Below are 15745 nucleotides of genomic sequence, written 5' to 3'. Positions count from 1 at the left end.
TTTGTGGCTTACAGTGTGTCGGAGTGCTGTAGCAGTGATGTATAAAGACCTTTTCATTGTTTGATTAAACCAGAGGTAAGAGGCTCTCTCTGACTGTATTGGTCAATTGTGTAGGTTCCCACCAGTCAGCAGAAGGAAGGGGTCTATGACGTCCCAAAGCGACACCCAGTGAGTGACCGTGTGTTTGCCCGTGTCCCACCACCCGTCTCAACCTGCCTCCCCCTCTCAGACAAACCTCTCAGCTGTCCCACCATAAGTGTTAAGCTTTTTTCCCTTCGGTGCCCTCTCTTTCATAGAGCCTTATGAAGCTCTAATTTTGCAGCGACTGTCCTTCCTGATAACCACACAGTGATCCAGTGTGTCTTTTAAAGTTTCCCTGAGAGGTTTGCTGGGACCCAGTGCTCTTGTGCAGTGTGCTGTGCTACTCCTCTGCTTGTGCTGTAGCTGTGATGGCTGGTGCCCTTCTCCTTGTGCTCCGTGGTGCCTGCTCCTTCTGGTTCACTGGGATACTGTGTATGAATGTGTGTGTTGTGTCATTTTTGCTCGATGAAGCATGCCAGGCTGTGGTTTGCCAGTGGTGAATCCAGTGCAACACCTGCATGACCTTATTCCAGATTGCGCTGAACACACGTTTTGTCACTGTCATCCGTCCTTTAATGGATATAAATGATGTGTCTGATGTTAAATGTGCATGGCCTCATATTTCTGAATCTATATATTAGGATGTGCTCATGCATATAAGTAAATGTGTTTGCAATCTATACCACTTCTGTGTATGGGTGTTTACTGTACTCTAGTGTGTGTCTGCTCCTGTTATTGCCTCACACTGCTGGTGGTTATAATGAAAGATGACCTTGACCACTGTCAGGATGCACTATAATTCAGCTGCTCTTTTATCTGCCTATAAAGATGCTAGTTATACTGTTGCCTGATTTAATCTACTAAAATGTTCACACTCCCAATAACCAGGCCACTGCGCTGTGTGTGTGTGTGGTTGTGATGTTTGTATGTGCATTTGTATGCAAACACTTCATCCCATGTTGCCGGTCTGTTGATCAGTGTTCCCCCAGTCCATCCGCAGCCCACCGTCTCAGCATGTATTCCCTTGCAGTGGGTTTTTTTTTTTATCCCTAAACCGCTAAAACTGGACTCCCCCATGTGACTACTGGCAGTCACAATCCCACTCTTTGAATTTTGGTAGACATGGAATCAGTCTCGCCGTTTTTCTGGCTGCATATTATCCCCAGCTTTGGTAAGAAGCTTAAAGGCGCCATAGTATTTCTGTTCTCTCCTCACCCGGCCCACAGCACATGCTGCTATTTGGATTGCCTTTGTGTTGGCAGGTGTCTGAACGTGAAGAAATCCAATATTTCTCTCTTGTTGTGCAACCAATTGGACTAGTCGTCCATTCTAGTTTTAAATAAAGCGACCTCAAGTCTTTTCTGCTTCCCAGTCAGTCAGAAGGAGTAAAATAAGGATCATAGAGATAAAAATGGATCATATCAATGTAAGAATGTAAGTTTGTCCGACAGCTCATATTGTAATTTGAGGACAATTTAAATCAGTTTTAATTTAAATCCAGACTCACAGAGGGCATAAAACCGCCGTGTGCTGCTCCGTCTGTGGGTTTATTCTTTCAAGTGTGTTGCACCACAGTCAGTGAAGGTCTTTTCTATCAGAAGACAAAATGCTACATTCATATCATATTCTTAATATTGGGCCTCAAGAAGACATTTCTGAAAGCTGGAACGTTTTTTATTTAGTGGAAAGTACAGCAAGAATATCAATAGAAATAGTGCTCAAATGGCTATGAATCTACTGTTGATGGTAGTGCAATGAAAATTAAAACCCAGCACAATCAGGTCAGCTAATTACCAATGGGTTATACAGTATCGCACACATAAGTTAGACAAGTTTAAATAATTGTCAAATGTAGGAAATGAAACACCGACTGTCTTTGGTTGTTAGCATCTTGAAATGATGCTTGGATGTTTTCTCATCCTTCCTTTCAGCCAACATAGCGTGAACACGGAGTTAATACCTGTTGTGACATTGGTAGGGGAGGTTCATTGTCTTCTCAGCAGAGGGATTATCAGTAGACAGTGGTGTTAGGTGAGATCATTGCTGTGTGTGTACACACTGCAGCGCGGATGAAATGATAGCACTGGCAGAAATGCGACCTCCTGTCTAAAGCAATCTCTTCTGTTGTTTACTTTGTCACCTTCTTAAACGATGACAAATCAATAAAATGCACACACACACACACACACACACACACACACACACACAGACACAGACACACGACAAAGGGCCATTTCAATCTACTGAGCCTTTGACCCTGTAAGAGCTAAGAGTGTGTTGAATCAACAGAAGCCCTCAGAGTCCATATAAAGAGGGCAGCATAATACCCCCAACCAGCCAAACACACCAACTGGAGTGATCAACTGAAATGAAGCTGATATAATATAAAAGTATTATATTATCTATATACAAATCTGGAAAAAATTAAGAGACCAATCCAAATGTTTCTTAAATCTTTATCTTTACATGTATGGCAGCCGTTCCAGTGGATGTTCAACACAGAAAATATGTCAGTAGTTTATAGAATACAATAACAAAATGATTTAACTCAAACACGTACCTATAAATAGTAAAACCAGAGAAACTGATAATGCTGAAGTGGTCTCTTAATTGTTTCCGGAGCTGTAAATGAACCATATATTTTTAAATGTAAAATAAAATGTGTCCTAATTGGGTGATCCTCCTAGTTTAGATAAAGGTCGCATTTAAATAGCCCCATAAGTCTGCAGGGTTGAGTAACAGATTGGCCAAGAAAGAGTGAGAGGCCATGTTGTGTCGTTGAGTTGTGAGTCTGTGTGTTTTTGTGTGACCGTTCAGTCGGGTTTTTTCGACCGTTTGCCAGTGTGATCAGTCAGGCGGTAGGGGATCAGCAAGGTGGCGTTAATTAAAGGGGCTGCGATAATTGTATGCAGAACACATGTGCACAGGTAATTACTGTTTCCCTGGAGATGGGTAATTGATAGGTGGCGGCTGTACTGATAAAGATAAAGGGTTGGGCAAGAGATGGCGGGAGTGTATTATGGGCACAGAGGGATAATTGGCAAGGCAAGAGAGAGAGGGATGGATGGATGCAGAGAGATAAAAAAAAGAAAGCTAGAGGAATGGGCAGCAGTAGACTGTAGCTTTCGAGGCTAAAAGTAAACAGTATGTGTTTCAAGCAAACTGTCAGGTCAATGTAAACGTTAAGATTAGGTACATTTCATCAGTTAGATTTGACTGAACCATTTAAGTCCAGCGTGTCAGAATAAAACATCCTGTTGAAAAATGGACAATATTTGCAGAACTGATCAGTGTTCAGCAAGCTGTTGTTCTTCAGCTTCAGCTAATGATGACCATACTTCATGCTTTCATCCAAAGAAAAGAACACACTCAGCAACATGATAGTGCACCCACTACTCTTGCTTTGCCAGACCAATCTGCACATCATGTGTCCGTGCCAGTGCTGGCGGAGGGTCTGGCAGAACCCATCATCATTCTGCTGTAGCTGAATAAATATTGGAGGTTGTTTGTACATTCAGATTTTTCAGCGGCGGTGCAAAATATATGCAAATACGCCAGTATGTTTTTTTAAGCATAGTTCAGAAGCATGATGGCTAATGCTATTCCATCTGTTGGCTGCAAAGACTTCATTTTTGCTGTGTATCATTGGGATTTGTTGCTGATAATACAAATATAAAACTGTGACTTTGTCGTTTAATTTTTAGATTGTAATTCATTTTAATGGACATCGGGTTAGTGATGCAACAGAAAAGTGGAAAACACACAGTTTTTCTGGATAATATTACGTACTCCCTTGCTCCTCTTGCTGCCTGTCTGTTTCACACTGTGGTTCCAGACACAGGGGAGCAGGCTTTACAGAAACACAAAGGGGGTTTATACCCCAGCTCAGTGCTGTAGTATAGACTAAAGGTACAGATGATCTCTAAACCTTTTTAACTTAGGCTCTAAGTCTGGCAACAAAAATCTTGCTCTGTGCTTGAATGTGTGTACATGGGTGCGACTGTATCACCATCATATTTCACTCATCTCTCCTCTCACTCTTCATGTCTTGCCCCCTCTGATTCTATGTAAGAAAACTAATATGTTAGCACATTTTCATCTCACCAGCCATCTAACACTGGGGTTTTGATTGCAGAATGGACATCAAAACACCCCCCACCAACCCCATCATCATCATATTCATGATCAGCCACTCCAACAAGAACAAACTCAACAGCCGCAGCAGGCAGTGGCAGATCTGATAGACTTTGACTTGGGAATGGTGACTCAGGTAAGGCACTATACGAACATATCGCAAAAGCACAGTGCTCTTGTTTGCTCTTGCGGATCAGGCTAAGCTAGAAGGGTTTTATAGTATTTGTGAGCAGGGAACATATCCTTCATATGATATCCTGTCGTGCGTCCTCATTTGTACCAAACCACTTGTGTTCCTCTCTGGACACAAGTCACCTCAGCTCCTGACCCCTGTTATGTATGAAACGAAACATAAAAAGACAAGCCAAATAAAAAGGGTTTCATCCTCCGATTCTATCATTCTATCTAGAACATAGAAAGAACATTAATAAAGCATTCATAATCACAGCAACCTGACCCCACCACCACATTTAAAGAGGCGAGAGATTTAACTAAAAGCAGAAAGTCTATAAACGTCCAACTTCCTTTACTGTTAGAAGACTCCCTTAAGTAGCATTTCTTCCATGTTTGTGTTTGAAGAACGTTAGCTAAGGCTCTGTGCTATTATCCAGAGCGCCACAACAACTATAGGAGTGTATAGTATTTCGTGTTAAGGAGGCTGTTTCTTAAAATGTGTTTTGTAGTTGAATCCTATTGACATTCGCTTATCAGTTCATTTTATATATCCAAGCTTGTTGAATTGATCTTTATCTTCATTAGATTCTGCAGCAACAATAGTACATATAACAGCCTCCTATCCCCCTCAACTCTTAGTAGAGATACCCATTTAGATCCATGACTGTAAAACACCATGCTCGCAGATCCATTTTCTGATATATGTAAAAAGAACTTTGTGACCTACGAAAGTGAACGAGAGGGAAGATATTCTAAGAACATTCATTATCTCAAAAGAAATTATCCGCATCGATGATTTATGCAAATCTCTGACCATGTATTCAAGGCTTAAATTCCTTTATGGCTAAAAATAGAGTTTGCTTCACTTGCCACCGGCCTGAAGATATTATTAATGTGCAAAAAAAAAAGAGGGGAGATACTAGAGGAGAGGGATCATTGGGAGACTATGAAAGGAAACAGAATGTTACAGAACAAATTCAGATCAAATAGAGAAACTGCTGTCTTTGATAGCTATTCCCTCTGAGACACACCACACATCCTCTACAGCAGTGGGACCATAATGACATGTCCTGAAGAAGGCAGTGGTTCAGTAATGATGCAGGGGGTGTGATAGTCTGCTTTTACGAGCTGATGGAAAAGCATCTTCATGTGGTGCAGATGAGAAGAATGTGTTCTGTTCCTCTTGAGACTGTGATAACTCTCGGTAGGTATGTCATCATAATCAAGCATTTCATCTCATTATCCCATCTCTCCTCACCCTTTTGTTACCTCGTCTGTGTTGCTGCAACAGTGCTCAGGTAGGTACCACAAGTATACCAAGCCGAGTGTCGTGTTGCATGCAATAGGTGTTGCATGTTGCACTGGAATGTAAACTGACCCGGATAATATATACAGTATAGTGTACAGCTGTGTTTTTGTGTCTGACTGGGAGTACGCTTTCTCTTGTTCTCAGAATATCAACCAATTAGAGATTTTTGGAGACATGTCCACGCCTCCTGACATCACTTCTCCATCGGTGAGTAACTGTCGTGCACATCTATCATAATCCATGTTTCCAATGATGTGTTTTTGCTAAATCCAACCATGAATCACAACCTGCACAGACCCCGGCCTCTCCAGCCAACATCCTCGACCCGTCGCTGGGCCTGCAGCCTCCCACGGAACTGTTTGCTCCCTTCAATCCCGCGTCTGTGCCCTCAGGTAGGACCTTGTTCATTTTCTGCTTAAATACACCACTGCTACAAGCGGAGGGGAAACAAACGCAGCGGGAGAGAGGGCGTCGGGAAGGAAGATGAAGGGGAGCTGGAGAGTCAGTGGAGAGAGTAGAAAGTGGGGGCTGGAATAAATAGAGGGGGATGGAATAGAATTGAAATGTAGATTAAGGGAGGGGAAAGAGGAGAAAGGTGGTGTTCGTTGTGTGTTGAATATGAAATGCATCATTACCTTGCTGCCTCAGATGCTGCTAATGTACCTGTGGCTGAAGAAACGGTGGTGGTCCGAGGAAAGTAATAAAGCATGCTGAGATGATTGTAGGGAAGAGTCCTCGGCATGCACAGGCTCTGTGAATTAGACGTTTGTGTACTCTTTAGAATTGTTCTTGTTCTCCTTCTTCACCACCCCCCCCTTTCAGTGTCCCTTCCTCCTTTCTCTGTGCATATATTTCAGTGTTACCGGGTAACATGTGAACTCTGCCTGCTGTAGGTAACAGCCAGAGAGCAGAAACCAGAGACTAGAGAGTGTGTAATAGAATGAGCTTCTGCTGATGAGTTTGAGTGATTTTAATGAGTGTGTGGGGCTCTTCCTTTTCATAATGACTCTCCCTCATTCTGGAGGTAATTATGATAGTTCACCATGACCATCAAGAGACACCACATTAGCTGCAGGCAGAAGTAGGGCAGCTCTCTGGTGATGCATGGATTATCATCTGTGTGTTTGTGTGTAGAAGAAAAGCAGTGGTGAGCATGTTCACTCTGGTTATTTAAATCACTTGTTTTTACCTCATAAAGATACAGACGCATCTACATTTTCTTTTTGTTTTCCTATGTCTCCCCACCAGGTTATGTGACAATGGGAGCTGTTCCCCCTGGCCACTGGTCCCAGCAGGCGTTTGCTGCCCAGACGCCGCTGGCCTTCGGGGTGCAGTCTCCTCTGGGTGCGGTAGCCCAGGTGCTGCCAGGCGGCCAGCCTCTCATCTGGGGCCAGGCCAACCTCTTCCCCGCCACCCAGCAGCAGTGGGCAGCCATGGCAGCAGGAGCCTTCTCCCCCACAGCCTACCTCCCTGCCCAACCTGTGGGTACTCTGCCTGCCGCCATGTTCCAGACTCTCACCCCTGTCGCGTCTATGATTCCTGCCGGCGAGAGCCATTTAGGTGCTGGAGCCGGCGCCTCAGCTGCCTCACCTTCAGCGTCGTCGAGTCCGCAGCACGGGGAGAGGGCGAGGAAGATGGGCAAGGAGATGTTCAAGGTGGGAGGCAGTTTGATGATATTGAAGAATACAATGAATAGAACTCTATTTTGTAGAATTGATTTATTAGAAAGGGTTATCCTGATGCAGAAGAACAGAAAGAAAGGCAGCAAATAAAAACTAGAGAAACAAGGAAGAGTATTTAGTTTAGTTTTAGTCAATTTTGCTGGTGTTTTTGGGGGCCTCATAGGCTTTTATACATTAGAAAGATGTCAGAGGGGAGAGAGATTGGAGTAAATATGCAGAGATCCCTGACTTTTCGTAAACTGGGGATGATGTGGACATGGTAGGAGCCGTAACTTGGCCTTCTTAGTGTTTTGAAGGGGCTGGGCTCAAATGTAACAGATTTATTATGAGCCTCTGTGGAGCTTTTCAGTCAAAGTTTCAAGATGATACAAACGAGGTTAGTTAAACATAATAAATAAAAGCACATAAATAATAGAGACGGGATGGGTATTGAGTGCCGACACAGTGAGTCGCCCAGTGTTAATGTTGCTGTTCCTGACCGATGTTTGCCTCCCTCCACAGGACTTTCAGCTGGCGAAGCCCCCTGCCATGCCCTTGAAGAAGGGTGAACAGCCCAGCTTAGCAACAACCTCAGACGCATTCAGCTCTTACTTCAGCCGTGTGGGCACCGCCCAGGACACGGACGACTGTGACGACTTTGACATTTCTCAAATGAACCTGACACCAGTCACCTCCACGACACCGTCCACCAACTCACGTAAGGACTCCATCTATTCCCGCTTGTCTGCACTCTGAGTAACGTACTTCCTCTGTAGCAACGTCTAACTCGGCTTGTCCCCCTCTGCAGCGCCCACCCCAGCTCCCAGGCAGAGCTCACCCTCGAAATCCTCCGCCTCCCATGTCAGTGACCCCCCAACTGACGCCACAGACCCCCCCACAGACGACTCGTTTGGGGAAGCAGAGGGCAGTCCTAGTCGCAGTGGAGAGGAAGATGCTGTAAGTGTGTGTGTGTGTGTGTGTGTGTGTGTGTGTGTGTGTGTGTGAGGATAGTAGAAGCGAAGTAAGTCAAGTGTGTGTGCCTTTAATAACTCACTACTTATGCTGTTATAACCTGCGCAGTGTGTTGAGATCGGCTGATAAATCGCATCTGTAGCGATGTTGGCGGGCCAGGTAATCACTCTGGCTGATTAGGGGGCCAATGCTCTTTTGTGTGTGTGTGTGTGTGTGTGTGTGTGTGTGTGTGTGTGTGTGTGTGTGTGTGTGTGTGTGTGTGTGTGTGTGTGTGTGTGTGTGTGTGTGTGTGTGTGTGTGTGTGTGTGTGTGTGTGTGTGTGTGTGTGTGTGTGTGTGTGTGTGTGTGTGGTCAACACAGCGTTAAATTAGCTGGTGGAATTGTCAGAGACATCATTAAGCTGTTATTAATATCAGCCAGGTAGCGTCCATACATCACTACCTCTACATGGACAGACTCCAATTCTTCTTCCAGGGGCAATTAATATTTATTTTACCAGCAGCACCTCGATTTAAGTGAGAAAGTGAAAAACATTAAGGACAAATGAGAAGAAGAAGAGGTTTTTAGTGAGGGTGGAGAAACTCCCTTTGACCAAAGTCCTTGCAGATTAAGTGACCTTCCAGGAAAACAAGACTTTTGTAGTGCTTCCCCTGCCATTTTTCTTTCTGTCTCTCTCTCTCTTTTTGTGTTTCTTCATTGCTTGCTTCTTTTCTTTCTTTTGGCTCCACTCTCCAGACCTGAATCATTAGTTTTACGCCTTCAATCCAGCTATTTTCTGAAAAAAATAGACCTTCACATTGCTGAAAATGTCACCAGGCCCCAAATAACACACAGAAGCTTTTCAGCACCCAGAGAAATGTGCATTGGTGGCGGCACTCAGTGAGTGAGTTTCGTGCAAAGGTTACAAAATAAGACAGGAAGATGGAGCGAAAGACTAAAAAACAGAGGTGGGAAACCAACAGAAGTGTATTTGGAGAAAAAGCAGCGCATCAACAGGATGAAGGTTTTCAGGAAAGAGGACAGTAAAGTGTGTGTGTGTGTGTGTGTGTGTGTGTGTGTGTGTGTGTGTGTGTGTGTGTGTCTGTCTGTCTGTCTGTCTGTCTGTCTGAAAAAGTGTTTCTGAAAGAGGGTGTGTGGGCTGGGGGTTCTCTCTATCCTTACTCCTTCTGTGAGTATTGACACCTTTTCCTCTATGCTTCCTGTTTGCTGCTCTACTCTTGTAGTCTTTACCAAACTGCGACCCTTCTTTTGGATTTATTCTTCTATGTCTACTTTCTAATCCCCCTTATTTCCTTCTCCTCTCCTCCTCCATCAACCTTTTCTTCCCACACAACTTTCCCTTCCTCCCCCTATTTAGGCGTGTGGCTCTGGGTCGCCCTGCCCCAGTGAGACAGCAGAACCGAGCCCAGACCAGGCCAGTCCGGAGGCTGGGAGCTAGATAGCAGCAGGGCAGGGTAGGTATCAGTCCCTCTCCTGCCCACTAACTCCTCCTCCTTCACCTCCTTCACCTCCATGCCCTTATCTGTTCTTCTGGCTGACCATTATACCTCCCACTGACATTAATACGGCTGATCTCTCCGTGTGCTGCATCTTTTTTTCCAAATGTTCTCCTTCTGTTGTGTCTTTGGTTCATTTCCACACTCTTTTCCTCATGCAGGCATGCTCGATGGAACGCATGTGTTCGGGTTTCTTTGTTGTGTGTGTGTGATTGTGCATGTATGAGTATATTTGCTTGTGTTTGATTTTGTGTGTGGGTAATTTTCGCTGTGACCTCACCTGTAATTGTGTAAGTATATGTCTATAATGGTGTGATAACATATGTGTGATTCTCTAAATGAATGTGTGAAGAGCTCATTGCGCATCATCACTTTGGCCATAGTGCTCCGTGCCCTCATTGTGTCTTTGTGACGTGTTCCTAAATCAAGCCCAGTTCCCTAAATAGCACACGTCTCACTTGCAAAAGGCAATAGTGTGTGACAGCCAATCAGAAACTGCACACTTCAGTGCACAGGACGTCATCTGGGATTTGCCAATGTTGTGTGCAATATGCTGATCTCGGATGTTTAGTTTAATTTAAAAATGATGTGTGCTGTCATTTTTATGCATTATGTATGTTACATGATGTAATGTTACAAATATTATGTGCATTACTGCGAGAGGATCAAACTGAGAAAGACAAGCAGCTACTATTAAAACTCAAGGAACTGAGGATGTGTGTGTGTTTTGCACATCAATGCACATGAAAACTCCCACAAAACTTACAGAGGCTGAAGATTTCAGTGCAGTTTGCCTACTCAAAGAAACACACACACAAACACCAAAGAAGAGAGACATTTTGATCCCTGCTTCCCCGACCGGTTCCCTCACCCACACAACTCTAGGAGTGTGGCCCCTTAATGATAACTGCTGGCACTCACACGGTGAAAATGTTATGGTTTTGTTTTCATCAGCTAATACTGGGGTGCCAAGATTAATTGCTGCCCGGGCATAATTAGCAATAATTAAAACACAAGAAGCCTTCAAGTCCTTACCCACTCGAAGGGAGGAGGAGGGGTGGCTGAGCAGCTTCCCCCCCCCCCCCCCATGTTGGCCATCTTCCTCTCATTCAGACGCTCTGTAAGCTGCAGCAGGTGGATGTGGGCCCTAAGTGGGAGGACGGATTGTGGAGAACTGACTGGTGGACTGCTTTGGTCCTGGTCCAATGACGCTGCTCCCATATGGTGTTTACTTGCTCAATCACATCGACTTTAGACAACTCCCCAAACACCCCCTCACACACACACCTGAGCAATCGGCCCACTTATTCCCCAGACAAGGACACCTGTGATCGATACTATCGCCACCTGTGCTCATATTGGAGCCAAAAATATTTGTGGGTTTGCTGCTGGCCATGGTCGCTTGTCTTGTCCACCCCCACTCCCACACTGTGTGGTTGGACAGACATGTGTTCAGGCTAGTGGGAGTGTAAGTGTTTTTTTCTGTGTTGATCTCATCATGTCCAGCGAACGCTCCTGAGTTTCAGCCGTGAAATGGCCTGCTTCCACGGTTCACTGAGCAATCTGACATTGCTGCCCCTGCCCAGGGCCGACCACTCGCACATAAATGTCCACACGTGTTCCAGCCAGGCCAGATATTTTGGCCTTCAGGCTAGTGCCACACCGGCACATCGCTCATACCTCCACCCATTCCCTCCCCTCCTTCTCCCGGCCTGAGGTTTATGAGGCTGAAGCAGCCATGCTTGGCAGCGCTGGTTAGATGATGCAGGATGACACCGCCGGGCTGTGGCTCTGGTGCAGGGCTGAGCAATGTGTGCTCGCTGTCACTGCATGTCTCAGCCTCTTTGTCACCTCTCTCCGGGCTGCTGGCAGCTACTTTGTGCTGACTGTCTGCCTTTGGCCGGAGTTACAGCTCTGTATCCCAGAACCCTAACACTCAAGCACTCCTCCCAACTTTACCCCCACTTTTCTATTCATGCTTTTCTGTGAGTTTTTTGAGCATGAAGAAGATTGTTGTAAATCTGTCTTTCCCAGATGCCACTCAAGCTCATGAGTAAGCTGCAGTCAGATACAACATCAAATCAAAACAATCAAAAAAAACTATTTGTACAACTTTAACATAGACTTTATTTTATAGTTTGTGGCTACAAGTATCATTTTTTTCATTATGATTAATTATTAAATGAATTGCTCAAACATCCACTCGTAGTTGTGTCTTTGCTTTAGTTTGCCTTTTCATGTTGTATAACTGAACTGAAGGGCAGCAACAATTTGCAGCAGAAGCAATTTTATCTGATGAGAATTAGATAACCCTGATATAATTTATTTCTGGCCTTAAGAGAAATGTCTGTCCCTTTTCATATCCTCGGTTTTCAATCAATTCTATGAACACTGGCTTCCATATCCTTGTGTGGCAGCCACTGGTAGCCCCCAAACTGCACAGAGTGAGAGAAGTCTTCAAAAAATACAATAGGCCATCCAGCAGTCTCCAATCAAGTTGTCTGCATGGCATATTGAGTGGCTGGCTGTAATTATGTGTACGATAATAACAGGGCCCATTGTGAGTGACTGCAGCAGGGTGGAGCTCTGACTCAAGGGTGTTCCATCGGCCGCTGTTTTCTTACGGCTCAGATATGGAGAAATACAGACGTGATGAGTCAACTAGTCTTTCAAGGCTCTAGTTTATACCTCTGATTCATACTGGTCCATAAAAGAAGTGGGAAAGAATAAGCATGTGCGCGCACATTGAAACACTCAGGAAGAAAACTCAGACATGCACACAGAGGCATGAAAAGGTTTTGAGAGTGAGAGGTGAATTTTTCAGTGAGAGCTCAGAATGGGCAGAGAAGAGAAATGATTGGATGCATCCTCCACAGAGGCGTGCTACTGCCACCTGGTGGTCATGTTACGGACAGGAAGTAACAAGCCTGCCGGTCAGGATGTACTTGTCGGGGCTTGTAGGTGATACCTGTAGGTTAGGTTGATAGAGAATGAATCATTATCTGAAACTCGGGTCCTCCCTTTTTATTATGTAACAGTCAGATCTGGTGAGGCGAATTCTTACAAGTCGAACTAAATTTTTATTGCGGTTTGAAATCCTGATGTTTTTCTCTCTCCTGCACAGAAGGGGAAGGACCCTCTCTACGCCCAGATCAACAAAGGGAAGAAATAAAGAGACACACAGGAAGACGGACCTGAGCAGCACTGAGAGAATAGGAGGAGAACCTTCACCTTGTGTGTGTGAGTGTGTATGTGAGTGTGTATGTTTGTGTGACTGGCACATCTCCCAGCCTGGCCAAGCCCTTCTTCTTCACCTCCTCGGCTAACAACCTCCCAGGAGGAGCCTCCACACTCCCTCTCTCCTCCCGCTGTACACCTCCTCCTCCTCCTCCTCCTCTCTGCAGCCCTCCTCTCCTCCTGAGAGGAGAGAGCCCTCTTGGTCATTCACTCCAGGCAGGAGGGATATCAATCACAAAGACGGATCCAGTTCTCCCTCCACTGCGCGTCTTCTCCTCTCCTCTCTTATCCCTGTCCCCTGCGACTCACACACAGCCTTACAGACATAACTTGCTCCTACCCTATCTCGCTCTTTCCTTCCCTCCCTCATCTTCTCTCTGTTTGCTCTTACACTCCTCCCTCTGCCTCCTGCGTCTGGCCAGAAACTGTGCTGTCAAGGAGAGACTGAATCAAGCAGTGCCTGCCTGTCTCACACACACACACACACACACACGCACGCACGCACGCACGCTCGCTCATCAGGATTAGAATGATCATCTTTCATTTAATGGACAGAATCTGCACCTGAAGCGAGTAGATCCTGCAGGAGGAGCTGGACTCTAACGAGCCTATCACAGAGGCCTGTTTCTAGGATCACTGCTTCTGATTGGATCGTTGGTTTGGGCGTTGTCTCTCCATTCTTGTGAGTGTCTGCTGGATCACTATGCAGAAACAGACTCTCTGGGAGCTACTCACACCAAACACACACACAGCAATCTGCTTACATATACTCCTATCTCACACACACACACACACACAAGCATTCATCCCCCCCCCCTCTAACATACACAGTAATTTGCCAAACGTCTGTCCTCGCAGACAGACTCACACCGAGGCCAGAGGACCGGACAAACGGAGGAATGGACGCTGAGAGGGAAGTGTTGCAACAGATTCTGTGATCGAACTGTTCATTCTCTATAGCTTTTGTACAATACTGATTAAAAAAAGAAGAAATTAAAAAATTGAATTTTTATTTTATAAGTCAATCAAGCCGCTGGGGTCAGCTCTATAGGAGTTATAGAGTCAACATGGCTTTAAGGCATCTGATCGTTGGTTTGCCAAACTCATTTTGTAAATAATGATAACAACAACAACCACCATTTTGTCCACTGGACTTCTGTGCCATAAAATAGGAAGGCTTCAGTTATGCAAACTCTCAACGTTAACCCAAGCAATACCAACATATGTTTTCTTTTCCTTTTTTCCCACTAATGCTGTTTTGATTTTGTGCATGGATGTTGTTGGTCTTTGTCTTAACCTCACTTACTAATCCTGTTTCCAGCTGCAAACCTTGCTCGTGTCTTGTCTTTTTCGAGTCCCACCACCTCACATCGATAACAGATGAGCTTCTGCAGATTATGTTACCAATCATGGCCTATGTATGTGTTTCTGTACCACACACTCACCGTCTCTATGTTGCAGAGGACATAGTGTCACTCACTGTAACCTAGTCTGCTCCTCCATCTCATTCCCCCAGTATAGTCTTTGAGATACAGTGATGCTCCGCCCATCTGTCTTTCTGCTGGTCAGGTGCCAAACTGCTGCTGTGGACTGCAGCATCCTCTGCTACAACTACATCAACTTTGATGCCAATGACTCCCTATTTTATGGCCAGAGTCCCCATGTCACTGAGAACTCTTTTGGACTATGATGTTGATTAACTTTCAAATTTGACCACTAGAGGATGAGCAGAGAAGTTGAATAAAAAGGGAAACGTTGCTGTTTGAGTACATAACATTTCTAGACCTATTTTAACTTTACCTCAGCTAACAGTTTCTTAATGTAAATTGACACATTATTTTTATCTTTATGAATATGACATTCTACAGTGGGTTTTTAGATGATTTTTTGGTTCTCTCTTGATTTATGTATTCCACCATGTATTACTGTTACAAATAAACACATCCCAAATGACTGATGTGTCTATTTATGTGTCTCTGTTGTAATTAGGTTGTGTGTGCGCGTGTGAAAGAGAAAAAGTGAGCCTAATGGTGTGTGCCTGCAGAGGTGACCCCCAGTGAGTCTTTGGTTAGTGTAAAGCAAGTGCCACAGTATTTTGCTGTAATTTAACACAGCTTTAATGGCCTGTCACATTCTGCTACACTGGCAGCCTCTAATGCAAGCTGTCATGAGCTTTATTAGCAAGCTACTACAGAACAAAGACTTCCTCCTCTTATTTAGCCTCGCTCCTCCTCCCTGTGGAAAAGGGCAAAACACATTAACACACTTTGTTGATTCAATAATATACAGGAGAATAAATAGGATAATAAATATTTTCAAATTGTCAGTTCTCTTTCATTTCCCACTAAAAACATTCACCGTTGATATTTTTCCACGCAAAAATGACAATGACAGCAGTGTCTTCCAAAAACCTTGTCCCAGTTACTGGATAATCCACATATCTCACTCTGCAATTTCTTTGTAAACATTTCTTCTATGAAAGCTGTGAACAGTGACGTCTGAATTGTCTTCAGATTATTTTTAAAATACAGGTCGCATTTATTTTTTATTTTTACTCTATTATTCTTTTTTCAATATGTGAAATTCAGTTTACTCCATTGTCTTATTGTGTTGCCATTTTTTTATTGGATTAAAACATTAGCAGATTGGAAAAATCTGCATGACGGGATACAACCAAGTGT

At 44.4% G+C, this 15745-nt stretch overlaps 1 protein-coding gene across 3 annotated transcripts in view; it reads left to right on the top strand.

Moving 5' to 3' along the window:
- Positions 1-15018, top strand: part of dab1a (DAB adaptor protein 1a) — a 194466-nt gene extending 179448 nt beyond the window's left edge. For all 3 annotated transcript variants that reach the window (XM_063890590.1, XM_063890589.1, XM_063890588.1), the window contains 9 exons: positions 115-168; positions 4217-4351; positions 5843-5905; positions 5994-6090; positions 6947-7353; positions 7882-8077; positions 8168-8316; positions 9689-9785; positions 12952-15018. In XM_063890590.1, coding sequence (XP_063746660.1) covers positions 115-168; positions 4217-4351; positions 5843-5905; positions 5994-6090; positions 6947-7353; positions 7882-8077; positions 8168-8316; positions 9689-9769 — 1182 coding nt within the window. In that variant the 3' untranslated portion in view covers positions 9770-9785; positions 12952-15018. The remainder of the gene's footprint in view (positions 1-114; positions 169-4216; positions 4352-5842; positions 5906-5993; positions 6091-6946; positions 7354-7881; positions 8078-8167; positions 8317-9688; positions 9786-12951) is intronic.
- Positions 15019-15745: the final 727 nt, after the last annotated feature.

This window comes from Eleginops maclovinus, chromosome 9 (genome assembly GCF_036324505.1).
Source record: "Eleginops maclovinus isolate JMC-PN-2008 ecotype Puerto Natales chromosome 9, JC_Emac_rtc_rv5, whole genome shotgun sequence".
Taxonomy (NCBI): domain Eukaryota; kingdom Metazoa; phylum Chordata; class Actinopteri; order Perciformes; family Eleginopidae; genus Eleginops; species Eleginops maclovinus.
This window is presented reverse-complemented; position numbering and strand designations above follow the sequence as displayed.